Source organism: Giraffa tippelskirchi, chromosome X, assembly GCF_054371585.1.
Source record: "Giraffa tippelskirchi isolate mGirTip1 chromosome X, T2T-mGirTip1v1.2.pri, whole genome shotgun sequence".
NCBI classification, from domain to species: Eukaryota; Metazoa; Chordata; class Mammalia; order Artiodactyla; family Giraffidae; genus Giraffa; species Giraffa tippelskirchi.
The window spans coordinates 124,938,578-124,964,855 of NC_137289.1; the positions used below are offsets into that span (position 1 = coordinate 124,938,578).

Sequence of the window (26,278 nt, forward strand, 5' to 3'; positions counted from 1 at the left end):
TTTTTACCAGCAGGCATAACCTTAATCCAAAAAATGGTCTTTATTATTTATCTGCTTAAAAAGGGTTTTATCACACACATGTGGATGCCTCAACAATATACTACTCAGATTTGCTTGTTTTGAGGGTTATAGAAAGTGGTAACCTGTAATATATCGTTTACTAGGGCTTGCTCTTTTTGCCCAACATTTTTGTGTCTGGGCCTCATCCACAAGGTCCTCCTTGAAGTTTTCATTTTCACTTCTGTATTCTCTGTGTAAGTATGATACAGTATATGTATACATTCTTTTGTCACTGGACATTAAGGCTCTTTTCCTTATTTTTAAATTTTGGTTATTACAAAAAGTACTGAAGTGGGTGTTCTTGTAATTGTCTTTGTTTTCCATGTAAACCAGTTTCTCTGAAGATATGTATCAAAAAGTGGAGTTGTTGAGTTGCTACGTATGTGAATATTTACCTTACTGGGAATGACAAATTGTTTTCCAAAATGGCCATTCTACTATACACACCCACCAGCAATAAATCCAAATTTGTGTTAATCTCCTCTCACAGTTGAAATGGTCAGATTAAGCATTTGTGTTAATCAAAATAATAAATATCTCATTATAATACTGATATATACAGTCTCCTGGTTACTAATGCGTCTGAACATATTTGTAAATATTTAACAGACACGCATGTATCTTTTTCTTTCAAATACTGGTTTAGGATTTTATTTCATATTTCTATTAGGTTATTTGTTCATCTTTTAACTGACTTGGTGTTCCTTTTGTATTCTTACTCTTCTATTACTAATTTTGCAATTGTTTTCTTCAAGTTGAGACTGTTTTTCAATTTTTTCCTTGTGTCTTGAGAATAGAAAGTTTTAATTCTAGTGTTATTAAGTTTATTTATCTCTTTCTTATGGTCAGCTTTTTAAAAAAATATCTTACATACACTCCCCCATCACAAGGTCAAAAAATATTCTTCTATATTTTCTGGTAGCAGTCTTAAAATTTTGCTTTTTCATGTATGACTCTTTTTGAATGTTAATTTTTTTATTGTATATCAAGAGGCATTTAAAAATACTCATATCCTTGAGATAGTTTGCATTCATATTTCTACTAATATACCATTAGGAAATAATTTGAAATAGGGATGGTCGTGATGGACCATTCATGATGATGGTTACCACATATATATAATAGCAAGAAAAACTAAAAGTAGTCTACCTTTACAGTAAGTGCTGATTTTTAAGGAAACTAAACTATAGCCACTTAAGTAAAACATTGCATTTTTATTTAGACTATATATTCTTAGTAATATGGAAAAATTATAACATATAATGTTTAGTTAAAAAAAGACGCCATAGTTAAATCTGTACTTTTAACTATCTAGGTGTTTATGTATGATAAAATTTAGAAGAGGCAGGGAAAAGTGGTAGTAGCTGATGTGTTGCGATGTTAGGTTTATGTGTGCAATTTTATGCATGCTTTTATTTTTGTATTTTCCAGACTGTAATGTTGATGATTTTTTTTATTTAAAAAAGTAAATCACTGAATCTTGAATTTACTCATGTAATAAAATTTTTCCTTAATGATTTGCAATTATAAATGTATTAGATGCTGAAAATGACTAGCTGCATTTTCAATAATCTATTGCAAAGGAGAGATGAAAGGTGTAAAATATGTTTTATATTTAGAAGTTTTAAAAATGGAAATACCAGAGTCACACATTCACTTTGCTATCAAAATGTTTCATCCATGGTATTCATTTCTTTCACAGGAAGTTTGGGCATGTTGGCATGAGTTATTGTCTTACTTGGAAAAGGCAAATAAGTGGCTAAATGAAGTAGAATTGAAACTTAAGACTACTGAAAAGATTCCTGGTGGAGCTGAGGAAATCTCGGAGGTGCTCAATGTAAGTAGTGAATTAGTATAATTATGATAATTGATATACGTTAGTGAAAGATGTCAAGAACCAAATAGGAAATAAACTCAAAGAAAACCACACAAAGATTAGGATTACTATGCCTTCCCCAGCCCTAGCACTTGGGATGAAACCTTTGATTCCACTATGAACCTTCCAGTCTAAAGGTTTTAAAGAGGATTTAAATAACCTCTTACAAAGGACATTTGCCTTTTGCTATATCACTAAGTTCTATGTTGACATTTTGTTTTACCTATCTAAATCTACTACAGACCTGCAGATACAGTTTGAATGCACAATTTTGCTCCATTGGAATAGAGCTAAACAGGATGATAATGTAAAACATTATTTCCAGTTTAACAGCTACCATCACTGAATTGGAGCATATTTTTACATTATTTAAAAATCATAAATTTATAACTTTCAGAATGTTTCAAGGTATGAAATAGGCATGCTTTGCTATTGGAAATATATCTTTAAAATGTTCATACCTCTTAGTTACATATAGAATTTTAGTACATTTTCAGATTTTCCTTTGGAGATCTTTAAGAAGTAAAATTTAAAGGAGCTTGCATGTATAAACTTTGACTTATGTGAATTTCTGACAGTCATTCATGTCCTATCCATTTTATTGTGCTTTTGGATAATCCTTTATATATAACGAATAAGTAGTTTTAGTCTATTAATACATGCTGTGTATAGAGCCATTTGTAGTGCAGCCCCTTTGTAAACCCACTAAAACAAGGTACATGAATAAATCAAAATGTTAAGAAAATGTAAAATGTTTTTGACTGAATAGAATTGGAATCCTAGGACATTGCAGCATAAACCTGGGCATGATTATATCCAACTTCATTTTCTCAAGAGAATTGTAAAACTTTGAGGTATCAAAGAACAATGAGACAGGCCCAGGTCTCAGACTATAAACAGACTTTGTCCCTGTCTTATTCAGAGATATTCAATGACCAAACATTCATTGTGAAGCATCTTCCAAAAAAGATGAGACAAAATTGCAAACTTACACATTAGTAAAAGAATCACGGCCAGAACAAAGGATGTGATCATGCACTTATCATACTAAATCAACAGATAGAAGCACCTCTTCCTTGTTCTTATTGCCTCCCAGTCCAAACATGGCTACTTTGCCTCTAAGCCCTATATGTGAAAAAGTGTGGAGGGCAAAGGGATTTCTTCAAAAGATATTGTGACTTTTTTTAATGTGGGAAGGGAAACTCTGCTCTTGAACGTCTACATTGTCAGAATCATGTCACTTGGCCATCACTAGCTGGGAGAGAAGTTGGGAAATTGAGTGTCTTATCCTCCAGGTTTTAGAGTTGAGTTTCAGAGAAGAAGGTGGGCATGAATCACTTCTCATGTACCCCATTCCATAGTTCTGCCACAAGCCTGTGAAAATTCACATGGAACAGCATCATAGTTTTAAAGTAACAATGATCTTTCAGGTTTGTTATCCCAGTTGAATATTGGCTTAGGTTGCTTATAACTTAATTATATGTAAATCAGAAGATACTGAGCATTTTGGATTAATTCAGTGGAGTTAGAAAAAGAGATGTAGTAATTATTGCAAATTTATTTCAGTCACTTGAAAATTTGATGCAACATTCAGAGGATAACCCGAATCAGATTCGCATATTGGCACAGACCCTAACAGATGGCGGAGTTATGGATGAACTGATCAATGAAGAACTCGAGACATTTAATTCTCGTTGGAGAGAACTACATGAAGAGGTATGGCGGGCAAAGTGAAAAATCTCTTTAAATTAATTTGCATAAGTGTCTAGCAAATACCTTTATGCCTCTTAGGCAAACTGAGGAATACTTTAAATATTAGTTCAGCTTCCAGGTTATAGAAACTTTTAAGTGCTAGACATGGCTGAAATAGTTACATGTGTGTTATATCAATTTATCTTACAAAAACTTTATGAACTATGGATTTTAGTAGGAATCCTGAAAGAGACCAAGTAAAGTAAGATGCTCAGATCTTCAAATGAGGAAATAGTTAATCTAGTGTTCAAAATCAGATCTTATCTGACCATAGTTCTTTTTCCCTCTGCAAGATTAACCAATATGTGTAGGCATCATCACCCATCTCTTTCTCTTTCCAAACTTGTGGATACATGTTTGTTATTTCCATTTGTAATCTGTTAATAATACAGATGATTTTATTAGTGCCCAAGATACTGGATATTGTTTATTCTTCCCAAATAATGAGTTTTTATTTATACATAACAGAGGGCTTTTCATATTTAAAATTAATGCACATGGTATAAGTTTTTCCAAATCAAAATTGAAAAAAATAATAACATATTTCTCTGAATCAAACAGTGTTTTGCATACACTGCCCTCATAATGAGGTTTAGTTTCATATCCAGTTGCTAAGTGCATTTACAATATGTGAAACAGTATTTGAAGGTTTGATAATAAGTAAGAGAAAGTTCCTGTTTCACTACTTATAGACATTGATTAATTAAGTAAAAGTGTATTGATTTTTTAGTGTGTTCTAAGACATAAAAACAAAAGAATATCCTTATAGGATGCAAAATGTTGTGTTAAAAGTGATTATAGAGGATTAGAGGACATAGAAAAGGACACAGATATGTGTGGGTCAGCATTGGAAGGTATTTGGGGTAGCTTTCCTAGAGAAGATTGGTTGTAAACTACATTTTTTAATTAGAGCAGGAGACAGCCAAGTAGGTAGTTGTAGGAAGGTGATTACAGACAAGTGGCCACCAGCACATACAGAACATTGGAAATATTTGGTTGTACTAGAACACATGATGCAAATGGGGGTGTGGCTGAAGGTGAGCCTGAACAAGCAGGCATCAGTGAAGTTGCTCAGGGAGATCTGTGCTTCACAAAAAGTCTGGTCTACAACTGTGCACTTAACCGTGCACTGAGGGAACCACGGAAGGGTTTAATATTCGAGAGGGAAGGAGAAGAGAGGTGCCATCCTCATATTATGTTACTTCTGCTAAGACTATGGAGAGTGGCGTGGAGGTTAAGAGATGGGGAGACCGTAGACTGAGAGACCAAGTAAGAAGTGATATTTTAGCTCAGTTGAAGGCAAGGCCGATGGTGACAGGTAGAAAGAATGCAAAATCCAGGAAAGTATCTAGGTTTCTTCTGATTTAGGTGATGGAGTCAGTATCTGGTATTTTTCAGAAACAACTTTGAGAAAGGAAGGAAAAAAAGCTAGTTTGAAGGTGAAAGATCATATGTCATTTTTTGCTCTCATTGAACCAAGTATGCATGCTTCAGTTTGATAGTAACAAGAAGCAACCCCTGAGTTGAGACCTTAGGTGCTGGTAGTTTATTTGGGAGGTGATACCAAGAGAGGCAAGTGAGCACATCCAGGGAATGGAGAATGAAATTTTGGAAGGCTGATATAGGATGCTTTTATGAGTGAGTTTCCACTGTGAGTTACTGGGCTCAGTCCCACTTGGAGCTTTAAAGAAATCATGTAGCACACCAGTGTCACAGAGCACACGTAGAATTGTCCCACTGGGCTAATGGAAACTGAAACATTTATTCACCCATTTTCCTCCCTTTGTGTTGGAGGATTGCCCTTGGGTACATAAAATCCCAGTGCTTCTGGGCTGCCTAGAGCCATAAAATTGAGAAATGCGGAAGTTTAAGGTGGGAATCTAGCAGTGTATGCACGTACTGGTCACCAAAGCTTCAGGTGAAGTCAGAGATCTGAGGTTAGCATGTTATGTGGCCGAAGAGCAACGAAATCTGTTGCAGTACTTATGGAGTACCAAGATAGGGATTTTCCCTAATCCTGTAAAAGAGAGATGCACAGTACTGAAGTTAAAGAGAGTGATTCAAACAAGTTACAAAGATGGGGGATTTTTCAGGCTACATACTGATTAAAAATATACAGTTCAGGAGATCATCCCAGATAAGCCAAGATTAAAAAAAATAGCATGGAATTTTGGAGTTACATCCCACATCAAATTTTCAGCTGAGGAAATAGTGTTTACAAAGAAAAAAGAAGAAATGATCAAAGAGTTAAGAGGAGACACAAGTTAAAACCAGGGTGTCTCATGTGTTTGTCAGCCATTTGTTTGTCTTCTTTGGAAAAATGTCTATTTAGGTCTCCCACCCATTTTTTGATTGGATAGTTTGTTTTCTGGTATTAAGCTTCATGAGATGTCTGTATGTTTTAGAGATTAATCTTTTGTCATTTGTTTCATTTTCAAATGTTTTCTCCCATTCTGAGGGTTGTCTTTTTGTCTTGTTTATGATTTCCCTTGATGCGCCATAGCTTTTAAGTTTAATTAGGTTTCATTTGTTAATATTTGTTTTATTTGCATTACTGTAGGGATAGCTCGAAAAGATTTCTGCTGCAATTTATGTCAAAGTGTTTACCTATGTTTTCCTTTAAGCATCTTATAGTGTCTGGCCTTACATTCAGGTCTTTAATCCATTTTCAGTTAATTTTTGTGTATGGTATTAGGGAGTACTCTCTGAATCTTTAAAAGCTGTAAGTTTCCTTTTTTTTTTTGGCTAAAGAAAGGCAGTTTTTTTTTCTGTTAATAAACACAGTGCTCTTTCATTTGAAGATGAGCCTTAGCCCATTTTCTTCTCAATTAAAATGCCTATGTCAGAGGTTTGTGGTGTTTTTTTTTTATTGCCTACCTAATGTTTCTTAGAACCGCCATTATGCAGAGCAAAGGTAATATTCAGTTTCCTGTTAAATCAATCAAACAGCCAGAGTTTTTATTGCCTATGAATATTTAAAAGAGATATGCTAGATCCTATTCCTAATTTTAGAGTGTGACTTTGCCTTCAAATAAGTAATAAATTATCTCCATTCCTTGAAAAGGCATCTTTCACTCTTCATAATCATATGGCACTACATTTTCTACTCACAGTAATGATTTAAGAAATGGTTAGCAAACCAGGAGACAGTTCCAAAAATGGTACCAAGTAATCCAGTTTTTCCCATTTATTACAGAGTAACCAAGCTACAGAAGATGTGTTATCAATATAGCAAAATATATTGTATGATAATAGCAGTATATTGTATGATGTAGGATAATTGTTACAAAGGCTCAGGCACTGCTCCCAGTGTTTTACATGCATTTTCTCATGTGTTATCTCAATAACCTATGTTATAAAGTCTTCTACATTCTCATTTTATAGAAATGGAAAGGGTATCAAAGACTACAACACTATTATGCTTAGACCCAACTCTCTAATCTTGGAGCCCGGACACATGACCACTTGACCATACTACCTTCAATCTCAGTGACCTTTTCCTTAGATTAAAAATAAAAGCTGCTTGGTAAGAAGTAAACATTGCAAATAACTGGTTTCCTAATTTCTTAGGAAATCTTTCAGTATGAGTTTAAAAATACTAGGGATGATTAATTTAAAAATATTTTAGAATATTAAATATTAAAAGCAAACATATTCAGAAGTCCAAAGCCTTCACCAGTTCTCTTGATTAGTGATTATTTCATCTTTCTTACATATTGTTAACGTCTCCATTTCTAATCTTCTCAAAATCATCTATAAGTTTTTTCACCTCTCGTTCAATAGCAGACACTGAAAGAGAAGAAGCAAAGTCTAAATTGGTTGTTTCTGCTTTAGTAGTAATGCTAAAGATAGGCAGCATGAGGGTCTCATTAATTGCTCCAGTAATTATGACTTTGAATTGGTCAATCAGTGTCACATCTTCCTTAGCAGAAATAGAGAAGAATAGACAAATATTGATTGAAGGGAAACTATAAAGTAATCCAGGGGAGTAAGTGACTCTATATTACTCATGAGGTCAAAATTATTATTGGAAAGCCATTTGTCTAATAAAAGAATGTGCTTTATGATTTTGTCAATATGTTTACTTCTTAGAAAATATCAATGTATAATAGTATAAATAGTAAAAGTCATCATTTATTGAGGGCATGTTTATGTCAGTCCTTGTGGTGTGCAGTTATGAATGGTATTAAACTTAATCCCCACATTATTTTTATGAGGTAGATTTGATTAACTCCACACACATTGAGAAAAGACTGACTTCCATTCCCAAGGATAAGACAGATTCAGTTTTCTAAAATGCCCTCTGCAAAACATCAAGATGCTGGGAAATTTCCAATAACTACTTTTAAATGTTTTCTCTCTTGTTGGGAAGTATAAGTAAACCTTTAAAGGCCAGGACAGAAAAAATAAAAAAAATCAGATGAAACTAGTCCTAGTAGTACAACTATGAGCACTGACCCTTGCATTGCCTCAGTGCTTAAAGCTAAAACTAGACACCCAGATTTTGGTCAAGTTAAGCCATTTGATACAGTAGAAGAAATCAGAGCCTCAGACTCAAGCAAATGGAAGGGAGGTGAACAGAGATTCTATGTAAAACTAAGGTTATATCTTCAGTAAAATGATGGATAGTGGCATTCTGTCCGCAGAAGGTCCCAATATAAAAATGTCTGTTTCTTCCCCCACTCTAAGTATAAAATTAATAGTAAGAATAATTACGATTATTTTATCTGAAAATATGTAACCATAGTCCTGTTCTTGTGAGGATCTCTTATTTGAATGTTTATTACCAGTAACAGTCAACATATCTCCAAGCAAGAGATTTAGTTAAAGTTGCTGCAGGTTTGGACCTAATAGAAGCATAAGATATTAAGAAGAGGTGGCAAGAATGCACAGAAGAACTATACAAAAATGACCTTGATGACCCAGATAACCATGATGCTGTGATCACTCACTTAGAGCCAGATATTCTGGAGTGCGAAGTCAAGTGGGCCAAGGGAACATCACTATGAACAAAGCTAGTGGAAGTGATAGAATTCCAGCTGAGCTATTTCAAATCCTGAAAGATGATGCTGTTAAAGTGCTGCATTCAATATGCCAGCAAATTGGGAAAACAGCACTGGCCACAGGACTGGAAAAGGTCAGTTTTCATTCCAATCCCAAAGAAAGGCAATGCCAAAGAATGTTCAAACTACTGCACAATTGCATTCATCTCACATGCTAGTAAAGTAATGTTCAAAATTCTCCAAGCTAGGCTTCAACAGTACATGAACTGAGAACTTCCAGTGTTCAAGCTGGATTTAGAAAAGGCAGAGGTACCAGAGATCAAATTGCCAACATCTGTTGGATCATAGAAAAAGCAAGAGAATTCCAGAAAAAAACATCTATTTCTGTTTTATTGACTACCTGAAAGCCTTTGCCTATGTGGAACATAACAAACTGTGGAAAATTCTTCAAGTGATGAGAATACCAGACCATCTCACCCATTTCCTGAGAAGTCTGTATGCTGGTCAAGGAGCAAAAGGTAGAACCGGACATGGAACAATGGACTGCTTCCAAATTGGGAAAGCAGTACGTCCAGGCTACATATTGTCACCCTGCCTATTTAACTTATATGCAGAGTACATCATGAGAAATTCTGGGCAGGATGAAGCACAAGCTGGAGTAAAGATTGCCAGGAGAACTATCAGTAACCTCAAATACGCAGATGGCACCACCTTTATGGCAGAAAGTGAAGAAACAAAAGAGCCTCTTGTTGAAAGTGAAAGAGGAGAGTGAAAAAGCTGGCCTAAAAGTCAACATTCAAAGAACTAAGATCTTGGCATCCAGTCCCATCATTTCATTGCAAATAGATGGGGAAACAATGGAAGAAGTGACAGACTTTATTTGCTTGGGCTCCAGAATCACTGGACATGGTGACTGCAGGCATGAAATTAAAAGACATTTGCTCCTTGGAAGGAAAGCTGTGACCAGCCTAGACAGCATATTAAAAAACAGAGACATTACTTTGGCAACAAAGGTCTGTCTAGTCAAAGCTATGGTTTTTCCGGTAGTCCTGTATGGATGTGAGAGTTAGACTATAAAGAAAGCTGAGTGCTGAAGAATTGATGCTTTTGAACTGTGGTGTTGGAGAAGACTCTTGAAAGTCTCTTTGACTGCAAGGAGATTAAACCAATCTATCCTAAAGGAAATCAGTGCTAAATATTCATTGGAAGGACTGATGCTTAAGCTGAAGCTCCAATACTTTGGCCACCTGATGTGAAGAATTGACTCATTGGAAAAGACCCTGATGCTTGGAAAGATTGAAGGCAGGAGGAGAAGGGAACGACAGAGGATGAGATGGTTGAATGGCATCAGCGACTCTATGGACATGAGTTTGAGCAAGCTCTGGGAGTTGGTGATGGACACGGACACCTGGTGTGCTGCAGTCCATGGGGTCACAAAGAGTCAGACACACATGAGGGAGTGAACTCACTGAGCTGCAAGTTGGCAGCACCCTTGCATTCAGGTCAGTCTCTCAGTCATGTCCGACTCTTTGTGACCCTCACACTAGTGAGAAGCAAATGAAAATTCTTAGAAAGAAACGTGCCTTAGTAGTCTCACATATGAAATTTAGTGAAATTTGAGCTCAAAGCACAAGAAAACAAGCCACTATGAAGCAAGGTAATCACAATAAAACACAGAGTGAATTTAGGCTACCTCCTATACAATTTCAGGTATTAGAATTGCCAAGTGATTAGTACAAAATAAGTAGGTGAAATATTAAATAAATAAATGATAGAATTGAATGAAGCAATAAGACACTAAAAGTTGATATGAAAGATTTTGAAAAAGATAAAAATATAAGTGGTAAAATTAAAATTATCTCTCTTGAAATTGGAAAAAATAATGGCTGTGTTTAATGTATGTGAAACAGTTGGAAAAAATGAGTTATGAGGAAATTGAAACATGGAGAATATGGTACCATAACCTAAAGTGGTAGACAGTATGAACAGGAAGGCAAAATATGTATCGGGGAAAGATGATGAATGTCTAACTTTTGTCTAATGGTAAACTGAAGACAAGAATAAAGAAAATGGATTCGCAGGCATGGGTGAAGGATCCTGAAGAATAGGGCTTCCCTGGGGACGCTCATGGTGAAGAACCCACCTACCAATTCAGGAGACGTAAGAGACACAAGTTCGATCCCTGGGTCAGGAAGATCCCCTGGAGAAGGACATGGTGACCCACTCCAGTATTATTGCCTGGAGAATCCCATGGACAGAGGAGCCTGGCAGGCTACCGTCCATAGGGTTACAAGGAGTCAGACATGACTGAAGTGACTTAGCATGCACACATGCAGTGAAAAATAATTTCCAGAGCCAAGCTACTTAACCAGGAACTACAGAATGTAACAGGCAGTGTAAATAAATAGAAATGCACTCTTAGACATTTCACAGTGAAACTGTAGAATTCCAAAGACAAATTCACATTAGCAAGCGCAGAGGAGAGACAGATCATCTTTGAAGGAATGAAACATAGACTGGCATTGGACTTTTTAGCTACAACAAAAGAATCAGAAAAAATTTGAAAAAAATATTTTCAAGGTATTAAGAAAAAAGCATTGCTCTCATCCCAGAATTCTGAACCAACCACAATGGCAAGGGCAAATTAGACATTTCCAGACAAACAGAAATTGAGATTTTACCTCAGCAGAGCCTTGCTAAAGCAAAGAAGTTCCAAAAAGAAGATCTGAGATGCCCTGATAAGAAGAGACATGAAAGAGATGATTCTCTCATTCTGAGCACACAGCAAGAAGGAGGCCATGTGTAAGCCAGAAAGAGGGCCCACACCAGACACTGCATCTGCCGATACCTCCATCATGGATTTCTCAGCCTCTGGAACGGTGAGAAATAAATGTATGCCATTTGAGCTACCTAATCTATGGTATTTTGTTATAGAAGCCCAAGCCGATTAAGACAGACTGAAAAATAGAAGACAAGAAAATCTTTTTGACAAATATGGTACAAGAAAGAAAGATTAACAGATGGCCAAGGGGCACATGAAAAAAATGCTCAATTGTTAATCATCAGAGAAATGCAAATCAAAATCACAGTGAAATATTGTCTCACTCCTATCAAAATAACTGGCATCAAAAAGTATACGAATAACAAATGTTGCTAAGGATGTGGAGAAAAGAAGACCCTAGTACACTGGAAGGGCTTCCCTGGTGGCTCAGTGGTAAGGAATCAGCCTGCCAGTGAAGCAGAAGTGGATCTGATCCCTGGGTCAGTAAGATCCCCTGAGGAGGAAATGGCTTCCCACTCCATTGTTTTTGCCTGGAAAACCCCATGGGCAAAGGAGGCTGGTGGGCTACAGTCTATGGGATCACAATTGTCAGACATGACTTAGCAACTAAACAACAGTGCACTGTAGATGGGTTTGTAAATTGATATAGTCACTATGTAGAGCAATATGAGGTTTCTAAAAAGAAAATAAATACATAAATAAATAAATAAATAAAACTACCATATGATCTGGCAGTTCCAATACTGGGTCTACATCTGGAAAAAAACAAAAAACATAAACTTGAAAAGATTCATGCACCCCAGTCTTCATTAGCATTTTTTGCAGTAACCAGGGTTTGGAAGCAACCCGAGTGTCCATCAATAGATGAATTGATACAAATGATATGGTGCGTGCACACACACACACACGCACGCACGCACGCACAATGGAATATTACTCAGCCAAAAAAAAATGAATGGGATTCTTCCATTTGCACCCATGTGGATGGGCTTAGAATATTATGCTTAGTGAAATACCTAGGGTATAGAAAAATGAATACTCGATGTTATTACTCATATGTGGAATCTAAAACATGAAATGAACAAATTTATATGACAACACAGAAACAGACTCACAGGTATAGGGAGAAAACTAGTGTTTACCAGTGAGGAGAGGGAAGGGGGAAGGGTGATTTAAGCGTATGGTTTTAAGAGATACAAGCCACTATGTATAAAATAAGCAATATATAGTAGAGCACAGACAAATATAGCCATTATTTTATAATAACTTTAAATACAATATAATCTATAAAAATATTTAGTCACTATGTTGCATACCTGAAGCTAATATAATGTTGTGAATCAGCTATACTTCAGTTTTAAAAATTGATGAAAATGGTACTAGAAGCTAAGGCTCCTGCCAATCTAAATCATAAATGTATAAGAAAGAATTCTGAAACAAGTTTCGCCAAACTAGACCCGGTTGTAAAGGAAACCTTTCTTAAGTTTCATGCTATCTTTTTCTTTCTTCTCTCATTCCTTTTGATACTTTCTGCAGCGTTGTGGTTTTAAATTTTCTTTACATGCTGCTGCTGCTACTGCTGCTGCTAAGTCGCTTCAGTCGTGTCCAACTCTCAGCGACCCCATGGTCTGCAGCCTACCAGGCTCCTCCGTCCATGGGATTTTCGAGGCAAGAGTACTGAAGTGGGGTGCCATTGCCTTCTCCGTCTTTACATGCTAATGATTCTCAAAATGTTATCTCTAGTACATACCTCTGCCCTAAACTCTGGAACTGTATATCCACCCTTCTGTTATGTCTCCATGTGGATATTTAGTGGGCAGCTCAAATTTAACTTACTCAGATTCAAGCTCATATCAGACCTACCCAACAGTTTTTCCATTCTTGTTAATGTCAACTCATTCTTTATATTTTTCAGGCCAGAAACTTAAAGTAATCTTGGGCTCTTGTCTGTCTTCACATTCTCTTTCCAGCAGATCTGAAATGTGGTCTTAGCAGATCTAAATGTGGTTTGACAGGCAATAAGACGTATATAAGCCACTCATATTTTTTCTTTTGAACTAGATTCTTTTTTAGACCTCTTTATAATTGGTGTGTCCTTAAGAAAAAAAATATGTCTTGGCCTCTGTCTATACCTAAGCTTTCATCATACAGAAATGATATTAACCTTATACTCTAAGTGATTACAGAAAGCAATTTTTTTACATGCTGTCTGTTCACTTGTGTTACTGCTAAGGTATAAGTATAATTTTTAGCAGGAATATTAGGGCAATGAGAATACATCTGTATATTAAATTACTGATCAGATTACTTTTATGTACTAAGATTTTTGATATGTCTAATTTTAATGAAAACTAGATACAGTTACTATAGGTACAGAGTAAAATGTTAGAAACTTCTGAATTTTCTTTAAAGTGATACAGAGTTAGGTAACTTAGATTCAGTCAAGTTTTAATATTCAGCTTCCTCTTTGACATATAAAAATGCATAAAATAATTTTTACTTCTCTTCTCTCTAAATTGTCCGTACATGAATGCAGAACCTTGTACTTACAAAAGTAGTCTCTACCTGCTGGATCTGTTTGTACAACTCCCATTTACTCCTTCACTTATTAATTTTAGTTGTCTTGTTCAGTTGCTAGAGGGGCAACTGTGAGATTAAACTGATGTAAAAGAAGAAATAGGCAGCGGTAAAAGTAAAGGCCATAAAGATAAATTATCTTCATGTCTGGTGAGAAGAAATGGTAATTGTGTGATGGAATGGAGACGGTAACTAATGCAAGGGTGGTGATGATTTTGCAATTTATAAATGTGTCAAATCAACATCTTGTACACCTTAAACTTACACCATGTTGTGTGGCAAATACATCTCAATAAAGGAGGAAGCGAAGAATTAGCATGTCTTTGAAAGTGAAAAGAAAAGATGTTTGATGACAGAGAGAGAGAGAAGGCCAGTATCTTCAGTAATAGGAGAGAAATAATTTTACCCCTTATTGACTGTCAGGGCAGTGAAGGTTTAAGCTTGTTGGTCATCTGAGGGAAGATCCAATAGAGATATGTATTTCCTGTGTAAGAGAAAGGTCTTACAGGAGAGGAGATGTAAGCAAAAATGGAAAGATGAACTTTGGACCAAAAAAAAAAAAGAATTGAGATAATTTAAAGATAAGTTCAGGTGAAGATTAGGAAGGCTGAGAAATTTTTACTCATGAAAGACTCTATACCTGAAAGTGACCTAACTCTTTTTTAGGATGTCTTGGGTTGGTGGCATGAAAAAATCGATGTGAAAGAATAGAGGGTCGGTACCTTTGAGACAGTGAGAGTGGAAAGCATTTGGAATATCGCTTGTGTTGTAGAGATAAATTGAAAATAAGCAAAAGTGTTAGTGAAAGGTACAGTAGACTCAGTTGTTGTTGCTTAGTTGCTCAGTTGTGTTCTGACTCTTTGTGAACCTATGGACTGTAGCCCACCAGGCTTCTCTGTCCATGGATTTTTCAGGCAAGAATACTGGAGTGGGTTGCCATTCCCTTTTCCAGGGATCTTTCTGACCCAGGGATCAAATCCGCACCTCCTCCTTGGCAGGCAGATTCTTTACCGTCGAGCCATCTGAGAAGCCTCAAATATGGCTTGTTGTGGTTTAGTTGCCATTTCCTTCCCCAACTAGACTCAGTTCAGTTCAGTTCAGTTTAGTTGCTCAGTAATATCCGACTCTTTGCGACCCCATGAATCGCAGCACGCCAGGCCTCCCTGTTCGTCACCAACTCCCTGAGTCTACCCAAACCCATGCCCATCGATTCAGTGATACCATCCGGCCATCTCATCCTCTGTTGTCCCCTTCTCCTCCTGCCCCCAATCCTTCCCATCATTACAGTCTTTTCCAATGAGTCAACTCTTTGCATGAGGTGGCCAAAGTACTGGGGTTTCAGCTTCAACATCAGTCCTTCCAATGAACACCCAGGACCGATCTCCTTTAGAATGGACTGCTTGGATCTCCTTGCAGTCCAAGGGACTCTCAAGAGTCTTCTCCACCACCACAGTTCAAAAGCATCAATTCTTCGGCACTCAGCTTTCTTCACCATCCAACTCTCACATCCATACATGACCACTGGAAAAACCATAGCCTTGACTAGACGGACCTTTATTGGCAAAGTAATGTCTCTGCTTTTAAATATGCAATCTAGGTTGGTCATAACTTTCCTTCCAAGGAGTAAGCATCTTTTAATTTCATGGCTGCAAGCACCAGCTGCAGTGATTTTGGAGTAGACTCAGTAGTAGTCAGTAAAACAGTTTTCAATGGAAACAGTCAGTTATGTAATTTTCATAGTTTCCAGCAAAATAATCATATTATTCTCAACCATATTCATGTAGTTATGTGGACAGTCAATAGAAAAGGGACTTTGAGTTCCATTATTTTCAGTTAATGTATCCAGTATCTCCAGGATGCCTTAAATTATATCCTGAGACAAGTAAGAGACTAGTTTTTTGAGTCTTCCAATTATAATCATATTTGAAAGTTATTCATTTGATATTCATTTTTGCTCTACCAATATGTCACTGTGTCCCAGCACATCTAATTTAAATTTCACGCCTTTTTTTTTTTTCAATTTATTTCTTGGTCTCACCCAGTTTCATTTGGATTCTTATTTCAACCTTATAGCTATTGGACATTTCCCCCAAATTATTGTAATCAGGATCAGCTACCTAATTTTTAGGGTCAATACACGAGGAAATGCAGGCTCCTCATTCAAAAATTAAGAATTTAAAGAGAGTGACAGCAGAGCATGAAACCAGGCTCAAGTCCTTACAAGCATGGAGTACAACATGACTGCACAGGCTGCCAGCCCAGGATCCCAGCCCCGATTGTCATGTTATATGTTTGGTTAATTTTACACCTAAATTGCTTTTGAATTTATGCAGCAGTTACAGAACTTAGGCTCATTTCGACAGAACATCATCGTTTAAGAAGATTGCAGTGAGGAAGATCAACAAACGATAACTGCTTTAGTATTTTGAAAGGTAGAATTTTGATCTAATTCTTTGAGTGTTAGCAATGGATATAGTTTTTAATATTACAGTTTTCACCTTTTAAATTTTACGGTTTCTTTCCTTACTTTGGAAGAAAGAATATTGGGCATCTTGAATTTTGACTTTCGTGGGTTAAATGCTCTGTGTTGAAACTATTATCTTTATGTAAAAAAGTGCACCACAAGCAGACTGTTATGCCCAGTATCTGTGTTCAAGGTGACTTTAATTTTGAGCTGAGTGGAAGGTTATACAACTTGCTCTCAGAATAATTTTAATTGAATGATTGGATAAGAGTGATTACATTTTGAAGAAAAAAACTGGCCTGTGTAACATTTGCACACAGGTAATAAACCCAGTAGCCCAGCTCTCTTTAAGAAAACTAGGCAAGGTAGTATGTTTCATTTTTATTTTTTTTAATTAGAAAATAATTTTTCTCTTCTATCTGCTATACTTTCTTTTGTAACACAAGAAACATGTTTATATTTGTCTCTGCCCTGACTCTTGGCACATAGCTCCTAAAATCCCTGTAAATAGGGATGGTAGCAGCATCCTTTGTTCTGATATGTAATCTTTGACCTCAGTTCCTGACACAGAGCTCACAGGACTTTTGTAATTTCCTGAGTGATAGGAGTATCTGACACTAAACTCCTTGGAATTTACTGGGTAATAGGAATATCTTTTCTTCTAATGAGGTTCTTGGTGGGCTCCTGAATCGGGGTTGGTCACTAGAGAGACCAAACCGAGATTAGAAGCTTGGATATTTTGGCCACCATAGCCCCCATTCTCTGGAGAGGGGAGAGGGACTGCAAATGGACTTGATAATTGATCGCACATATGTGATAAAACCTCCATTAAAAATCGTAATAGTGTGGAGTTCAGAAAGCTTCCAGGTTAGTGAACACATTAACACCACAAGGGTGACATCCTCCGCCTCCACAGGGGCAGAAGCTTCTGTGCTGGGGACCCTTCCAGTCATCGCGGATACACCTCTTCAGATTGCTGTTCATTTGAATCTGGTTATTCTTCTAGCTTTGCATGCATGCTAAGTCACTTCAGTTGTGTCTGACTCTTTGCAACCCTATGGACTGTAGCCTGCCAGGCTCCTTTGTCCAAGGGATTCTCCAGGCAAGAAGACTGGAGTAGGTTGCCATTTCCTATTCCAGGGGATCTTCCTGACCCAGGAATTGGACCTGCATCTGTGTATTGGCAAGCAGGTTCTTTACCACCTTTGAGATGTAATTGACCCAAGGCACTGTGTAAGTTTAAGGCACACAGCCTAATGAATTGCCCTATCTGCATCATGAAATGATAATCATAATATGTTTAGTCAACATACCATCATCTCATATAGATACAGAATTAAAGAAACCAAAAAAATTTCCTTGTGACGAGAATTCTTAGGCTTTATTCTCTTAACAACTTTCATATATAGCATAAAACAGTGTTAACTATATCATATTCTACATTGTATCCCTGGTACATACTTATCTTATACTTGTGAGTTTGTACCTTTTGACTTCCTTTATCCAGTTCCCCTTCCCCCAACCCCCTACCTCTGGTAACCATAGATCTGATTTCTTTTGTTAAGAGTTTCTTTGTGTTTGAAGTAATATTGACCTACAGCACTGTGTTAGTTCCTGTTACACAGCATAGTGATTGAGTATTTCTATATATTTATTTTCTTGTGTAGGGATTTTTATAACTTTAAAAATGTATTGAAGTATAGTTGATTTACAATGTGTTTAATTTTTACTTTACAGCATAGTGACTCAGTTATACATTTATATGTATTATTTTCCATTATGGTTTATTACAGAATACTGAATGTAGTTTCCTGTGCTATACAGTAGGATTTTCTTGTTTATCCATCTTATATATAATTGCATCTGCTAATCCCAAACTCCCAATATACACATTTCAAAATGATCCTTGTGATAAGTCTAACTATGATTTGTCTCCATAGTTGACTATGTCTCCAATAGTTGACTATGTTTCCTCCACTGTACATTTCACACCAGTGACTCATTTATTTTGCAGCTGGAAGTATGTACCTCTCAATCTCTCTCACATATTTCTTTCCACTTCTCAATCCTCCCATGCTGTATATTCTTTCGTTAACCTGAGAAAGATTATCTTTCTTTTCCTGCCATCAGTTATGTGAGTTAGTTTGATCCTTAAGTTTAATATTTTAAAATTCATCTTGTTTTTTGAGTTTAATTACCCTCTATTTTTAGATACAAAAACTGAAATATTATATAAAGCTTGATGATAAATGTGTTTCATCCTTATTTTAATCATCAAGCATCGTGGATATTTATTTTTTATAAGTAGTAATCCCATCATTGTCTTTACAATTTACCCTGTGAGTGTGTGTTAGTTGCTCAGTCATGTCCGACTCTTTGCAACCCCATAGACTGTAGCCTGCCAGGCTCCTCTGTCCATGTGATTCTCCAGGCAAGAATGCTGGGGTGGTTACCATTTCCTTCTCCAAGGGATCTTCCTGACCCAGAGATCGAGCCCGGATCTCCTGCATTGCAGGCAGATTCTTTACCATCTGAGCTACCAGTAAGTAGTGTTTCCTGGGTCATCTGCATTGACATTTCTGAAATGTTTTCATAAGATAGACATTAAATTTTCCTTCTCTGTGTGTGTACCAGATAGAGCATGTTAACGTTTTTGGTCTAGACACAAAGGGATACACCAATGCACATACACACATGTATAGTTGCATTATATTTATACATATATTTAAACATATTTATATTTACATTAATTTTAGTATCAAATTGATATGTATTATATATTCACTCTACACACATTATTTTTGCTTGGGGAGAGCATTAAAATCTTTATGACTGAGGATGAATACAAATATTTATTTAGAAGTTTCTTGTCTTTACATTTCTTATAATTTAGTGGTTGAACTCCTTCCTCTAAAGTTAGAATAGCAAAAGACAAAGTTAATATATAAATGGAAAACATCTGACATTAAGACCTAAAAACTAATCACTTGTAAAGATTAAATAAGTAGTATAGTTTGATAAACTAGCATTTTAGAAATGAATTTTTGGATAGAAGTTTTAGTTTTAGTTTTGTTATCTGTGTACATTTTCATTGAAATTCTCGAGTTTTTCTCTTTCTTTAAAGTGACTTGTCTATAAGTTTTACTTCTGTCCATCATACCTTACAACTAATATTTAATTCCTATAACACAAACTATGATTCTCAAGGTAAATTTTCATCTATTTTGTCCATCTTACTTTTCCACTGTAGATTCTTTTTAAACTGATTTTCTTGTAAAGCCACTCCATAGATTCTTAAAATTGAATAATCAAAACAGTTCTTTATTATTCAAGCAAATCTGCACTAAAATTATCTGGTGCTAGTAAAAATTGCTGTCATTTTTTTTTTTTTTAAGAAAGAAATGGGAGAAGGAATAGTAAAGACCTTCTCTTTGCATTGTAATGTAGTATCTTAGAGAAGTCTATATATGGGATGATGAATAAAAATATTTGAAAAATTCATGAGTAAGTTTTTTAAGTCATAGAATATATTCATTAAGAAGTTTCATAAGTTATGAAGAGGATATATTCATTATGAAGTTTCCATTGAAAGTATCACATAAAATTCAAGAAGTGCTTTATTGCTTCTGCCTTACCACTTTCATGTTGTTTTTTGATCTGCATTGAGAACTGGCCAATTTAATAGTACTCTGTCCATCCCTTTTCTTTGTTGTGAGCACAATTAATTGCATTTCTCTATTATTATTTAATTCTTAAGGCATCTCTTCTTTCAAATTTCACTCATGATAATTCTTTTTAAATCTGGTTAGTCATCACACAGATAGAAGGGTTGCAGGAACTTTAGTCTATACATATTCCCTTCTGACTCCCTTTGAATTTCTAATTTCATAGAATTTGATTGAGCCTGAGAACTGTATACTGAAAGTTCCTCTAGGTTCTGATGATTATTCAGACTTGGAACTCTGGTCCTGACCTTTAGCTGAGCATGAATTGTTTCAAGGCAGTCCGCTTTGCTAATGGGCCCTATGTCTCAGAATCATTCCCAGTGTGGACCATTAACTTTATCCTATTCATCCACTACTCATTAGAGCTGAGTGATCTCTTTATTCCAGAGATGATACTCATTTTCATTTCCTGAACAATTAAACCAAGCATGGATGAAAGCGGTTCTCCTTCAAGGCCACAGTTCTCTGCTGGAGTAGAATGCACTCTTTCTAGGAAACCATGCCAAACTTCTGACTGTATAGAAAGTGCATTGCTATATTCCCCAATATGCTGTCTCTCTTCCCCTCGTAAACCACATTCTAGATAGAACAGACATTCCCTGTGGGACCAGCTTGAAAGACACTAAGCCCTTCTGAAGGTGTTTACCAGGTGGCCCATTGGAAAAAATCCACCTTCCAGTGCAGGAGCCACAGGAGACACAGGTTAGAGGGTTCAATACCTGGGTCAGGATGATCCCCTGGAGACAGAAATGGCAACCATCTCCAGTATTCTTGCCAGGAGAATCTCGTGGACGGGGAGCCTGGTGGATTACAGTCCATGAGGTCACAAAGAGTCGAACATGACTGAGCACAACAGCACAAGGCCCTTCTACATGGCTGTGGTAACTATGTTCTGTCACTAAATTTTCAGCTATATCTGACTTAGGACAAATACAGCAACCCTCCAAGTGAGATCCTACCACCTGAGAGCCGGTCTCTCCTCTCTCACCCCACACAACTTCAGCACAATGGAGTTCACCTACAGATGATGAGAAAATGCCACTGAGGGGAGGAGATAGAGAAGGAAGCTGGGAAACAGCTTATGTCTTTTTCATCCGGCTTAATATCCCATAAGAGCACTCAGTGACAGACGACCCTGTTCTCTAACAGGGAATTGAGTGTAATAGACCACTTTGCCAGTATTTATCTCTTCCCCGTGCCCATATCAGCACACCCGAGTCTTCTTTCTGTTCTCCCAGCCTACCGCTCAATACGTTTCCAGCGTATTTGGCAGGTAAAAGCAAAAGCAGCTGTTTTCTACATCTTGTTCCTGCTGTTTAAGGTGCACGACCCAGCCAAATGAATCATATCAGAGCCAGAGACCCCGGCAGGAGTCCCTTGCTACAAATGTGCAGCCTTTTCTATCTTCTCTACTTGAAGAACAAAAGATCTGAAAGCCTCAGAGTAACCTTCCAGCACAATAGTACAACTGTTTACTGAGCTATAAATGAGGGGTTTTTCAGTATTGTGTGGATAAGTAGGGTGGCAGGAAGCCATAAACACACTCTGTCTCCCCCTTCAACTTCTCTAGAACCATGGTGATCATCTGAAGAATCTGTGATCAAATTGTTTGTGATAAATATTGTTCATCTTCATGCATATGGAGAGGATGAAAAAAGGATCAGTCATCACAGACATCCCATGAGACAGAGGTATTTTTCAAATTTTGTAGATGCCACATCTAGTTGGCACCAATTGGAGTAGAATCTTAACCCCACTGGTGATTGACTTTAGAGGTCAACAGGGTTGAGAGCATTTTGTCTCAAGGGAAGCTGAACACTGGCTCCTGGCTATGATGGGCCTGTGGATGTGTATGTTAGTTGCTCAGTCACATCCAACTCTTTGCAACCCCATGGACTGTAGCTCACCAGGTTCCTCTATCCATGGCATTCTCCAGACAAGAATACTGGAGTGGATTGCCATTTCCTTCTCCAATGATGGCCCTGCATCACAGTAAAAGAGATCCAATAGAGATCACTAAGGTACATCAGAAAAGCCCCACTTGTGGTTATTGAGGCTCCATGTGAGACTACTTGCCTGAAGACTGAAAACTGGTTTATTCAGAGCCAAACCTTATAGCCATCCTTAGTCACTCTGTAGACAAGACTGATAGACCAATTTCCCACACATCAATTGAAGTCCCAGAGACCAGAAACACTGTGTTTTAGACTTTAGCCTGAGAGTCTGAATTCCTGAGTAGAGATTTTGACTACCTTCAAGAGATCTTCCACGCTGAGGCTGCTGTCGCATGACTGTGTCCAAGGGCCATCACAGCCAGTTCATTTACAGGACGATAAAAAGTTGACACAATTCTCAGTCTATCTGCAATTGGTCTCAATAGGCTCTGGCTCCCTAGAGGCTTTCTCCACTGGGGTAATCACCTCTCCACCTCAGCTTGCAAGCACAACCTACAGGTTTTGTACTTGGGACACCTTGCCTCCCCACACCTTATATGTGCATTACAGGAGAGTCACTGCATTTGTAGCTTTTTGGGACAGCAGCAGAAGCAGTTGCCAGAAATCAACTAAGTTTTGCAGTGGCTCCATTTCTACTTTTGTTTCTGATCTCCATTCATTGTTTTGTTCTATAACTTGATTTTACCACAAGTTTGGGATTTTTATTCTTATGTACACTGTCTCTGTGTTACATAAACTTGTGGTCTTAATCCTCACCCAACTAATCTGTAGACTCTGATTCTGTCCATTCCATACCAGGAGAAATTTTCTATGATATTTTATTTTTTTGCAATATCAATTATTTATTAATTGCCTAAAGTTGAGAGTGATATTATAAGCATATGTACAATCCAAGAGCACCTTATTATTGGTCCAGAGAAACTTTACTGACCAGGGGGCTTCTGAAGTTACCTTGAAAAGACTGGGATTAGGAGAACTCTGTAGATGCCTGTGAGATTTGCTGTATTATATTTCCATCACTTTCCTTTTGAAGCTGAAATAATACATCAGTTTGTTCCTGTCAGGGCAGAAGACCAATTTCATTTGTCTACCTATGAAGATGAATGGATTCAGCAAAAATCCGGAAATGTCTTTAGATATATTTCTGTTCAGCTCATTGACCAGTCTATCAATGCTTTACTTGAAAGTCATGGCTATCTGATGTCAAGTTCCATTGATAAAGTTATTCCCAAACATTACTTTCAAGTATACTTCCCTCAGAGGTCACAGAAGAACTTAAGTGACCTGCAAAGAACTAAAACAGATGAAGTTCCAGCTAACCATCACAGCAATGGTTTTAACATTTATAATCTTTCTTTTTCTGTAAAGGAAATTACAAGGAGCTCCATGTCCTTGGGTTTAGAGTTTTTCTGCCCAGTGGGTTTAAACCAAGTGAAATTAGCAAAAATAAATCAAGAAGGCCCTTGTAAATAAAGCAATATTCTTTTATATTTAAAGACACTGTATACAAACACATGTGCACATCTGTGTAACTATAACCTATATGCCTATCAAACACATTAACAAATATGCCACAAGCAGCAGTTGTGTCAGAACCCTTTATGAGTTACAGTGGGTTAAAGCAACAATTTGAGCTCTCTTGTCCAAGAAACACTGTGTAGGCCCTCGTTTCCTTAGGGAAAAGTAGGACAGACTAATTTGAAAACAAGGAAAAGCAACAAAGTGAAGCTTTTGATGGTTACTGGGATTGTAAGCAATTGTAAATTCTCTCCCTGATGTAAATTATCTTCTCTCTCTGCTTTTCTCTTTATCTCCATTTAATTCCTTTTGCAAAATACTAGCTTGATTCTTCTTGAAAAATATACCTCAACCTGCTAAAAGTAGGAATAACCATCTAGAAATGTTATATGCAACTTGTTGGGAACCAGTCATTTTTCTTCTACCATCAGTTCAGTTCAGTCGCTCAGTCGTGTCTGACTCTTTGCAACCCCATGGACTGCAGCACGCTAGGCCTCCCTGTCCATCGCCTACTCCCAGAGTTTACTGAAACTCATGTCCATTGAGTCGGTGATGCCATCCAACCATCTCATCCTTTGCCACCCCCTTCTCCTCCTGCATTCAATCTTTCCCAGCATCAGGGTCTTTTCAAGTGAGTCAGCTCTTCGCATCAGGTGGCCAAAGTATTGGAATTTCAGCTTCAACATCAGTCCTTCCAATGACTATTCAGGACTGATCTCCTGTAGGATGGACTGGTTGGATCTCCTTGCAGTCCAAATGACTCTCAAAAGTCTTCCCCAACACCACAGTTCAAAAGCATCAATTCTTCGGTGCTCAGCTGTCTTTATAGTCCAACTCTTGAATCCATACATGACTACTGGAAAAACCATAGCTTTGACTAGATGGCCCTTTTGAATCGCAAGTAATGAAATGCTCAGCTATCCTCAGTCCCAAAGAAGTCCAAGTGTACAGTAAGATCCAGGGTATTCCTCACCTTTGAACTTTTTTGAGGATGTTCTCCCGCCAAGTGTTGCATTTGGTATTAGCAATGGTCCACACGTGGAACATCAGTAGATGAATACAGAATGCATGTCATTTGCTGACTGTTGTATAAGACAAAGCCTTATATGTCTTTATGTCTTTAAAATTCTTCTAATCATGCTGTACCACTATACTTCTCAGTGTTTCAAATATAGTTCCTAGACCCTTCATTATTGGTCTCTTCATGTCATCTGTAAACCATTTCCTGTCCTGCCCTAAAGCACATTCTCACTGGTACTCATAGTCATCTTTTTCCTCTGCTTCTACCTCACTTTATCAAGTGCTGAACTTATGGACGGTGTCAGTATTTTGCTGCATAGTTTGAACCAGATAGAACACAAACATGAAATGGTTTTGCTTCAAGCAGATGGCTGACTTATTTTTCTTAGTGGCATCCTGAATAGATTCAATTGTTATCTGGTCTCTAGGATATGAAAAAATAATGTTAAATTAAGTTTAGTTCAGCTTAAAATTTCAGTCTCGTATTTAGTTTAATGTTCCGTGTGCAGTACAAGCTTAAACCATGCTGAAGTGATGTGCCCTGGCAGGGAAGAATGATCCGTTTCACCAGCTTCCCTTACCCCACTTGGGTGACATCACTCTCCACTGGCCTGAGAAGTAGAAAAAAAGAAAGTGGGTACATATCTCCTCTTAAGTAGCATCTTATGGTGCTCATGTATTATATGTAATAAGGACACAAATACTTGCTTTCTTTGTGGTACAAGTGTGGGCTCTTAAGAGGTCTTACAGGAGCTCTTCTGTCTTCCCATTTCTTTAACAAGAAAAAGTATGCTGTGTAGACATGTTTTCAGGCATCTCATCCTAGAGTACTCGTACTCCATATACAGTGTTCCTGTTAGACAGCTAAAACATAGCTGCCTCCTTTGGTTTCCACTTGACCTACAAAAATGCTTTGCCACACCAAGCATTGGGAAGTACAAGATGCCTCCTCTCTTTACTACGTCACCATTTCAGATCACTTTTAACACCTCAGCAGTCACAGGAAGCAAACAAAACATTCAGCTATTTAAGCACAGCACAAGTTGGTAGTTAGAAGCCATCCCATCCACTTTGTACTTCCAGGCTCTATAAATGGTGGGCTTGGAGCTACCCTCATTTGTTTGGGGCAGAGGGGTGAACTACCAGTGTTTTTGTCTCCCTGAGGAGTAAACAGGAGCCATCACACTCTCCCCCTGGGCCATGGATTCAATGTGACTCTGATTCTTTCCTAAATTTTGAGACAACTTTAGAATATGTGAGATTGGTGGAGGAATGAAGGAAAAGCCAATTTTTGACCTCTTTTGTGAACCCTTTTGAGGTAAATCTTATTCCCATCTCTTAGAATGAGATAAACAGCACTGACTGTTTCCAGTTGAAGGCAGTAGCCAAAAATCTAAAATAACAGAGTCTACTGTGTTCATGATGTAACAGTGCAGCTTCAGAATAACCCTTAAGTTAAATAAGAGGACAGGAGGAAACAGCTAATCAAAATTGCTCTCAAACCCAACAATGTAATTCAGTCAAATTGAACATTCTTTTTTTAATT

General features: G+C 37.2%; 1 protein-coding gene across 3 annotated transcripts in view; it reads left to right on the forward strand.

Annotated features, from left to right (window-relative positions):
* Nucleotides 1–26,278, forward strand: part of DMD (dystrophin) — a 2,147,259-nt gene that overhangs the window by 802,065 nt on the left and 1,318,916 nt on the right. For 2 of the 3 annotated variants that reach the window (XM_081564318.1, XM_081564319.1), the window contains exons 28-29: nt 1,763–1,897; nt 3,503–3,652. In XM_081564318.1, coding sequence (XP_081420444.1) covers nt 1,763–1,897; nt 3,503–3,652 — 285 coding nt within the window. Of the gene's footprint in view, nt 1–1,762; nt 1,898–3,502; nt 3,653–26,278 lie in introns of those variants that run through there. The other variant, XM_081564320.1, reaches the window with a different exon arrangement.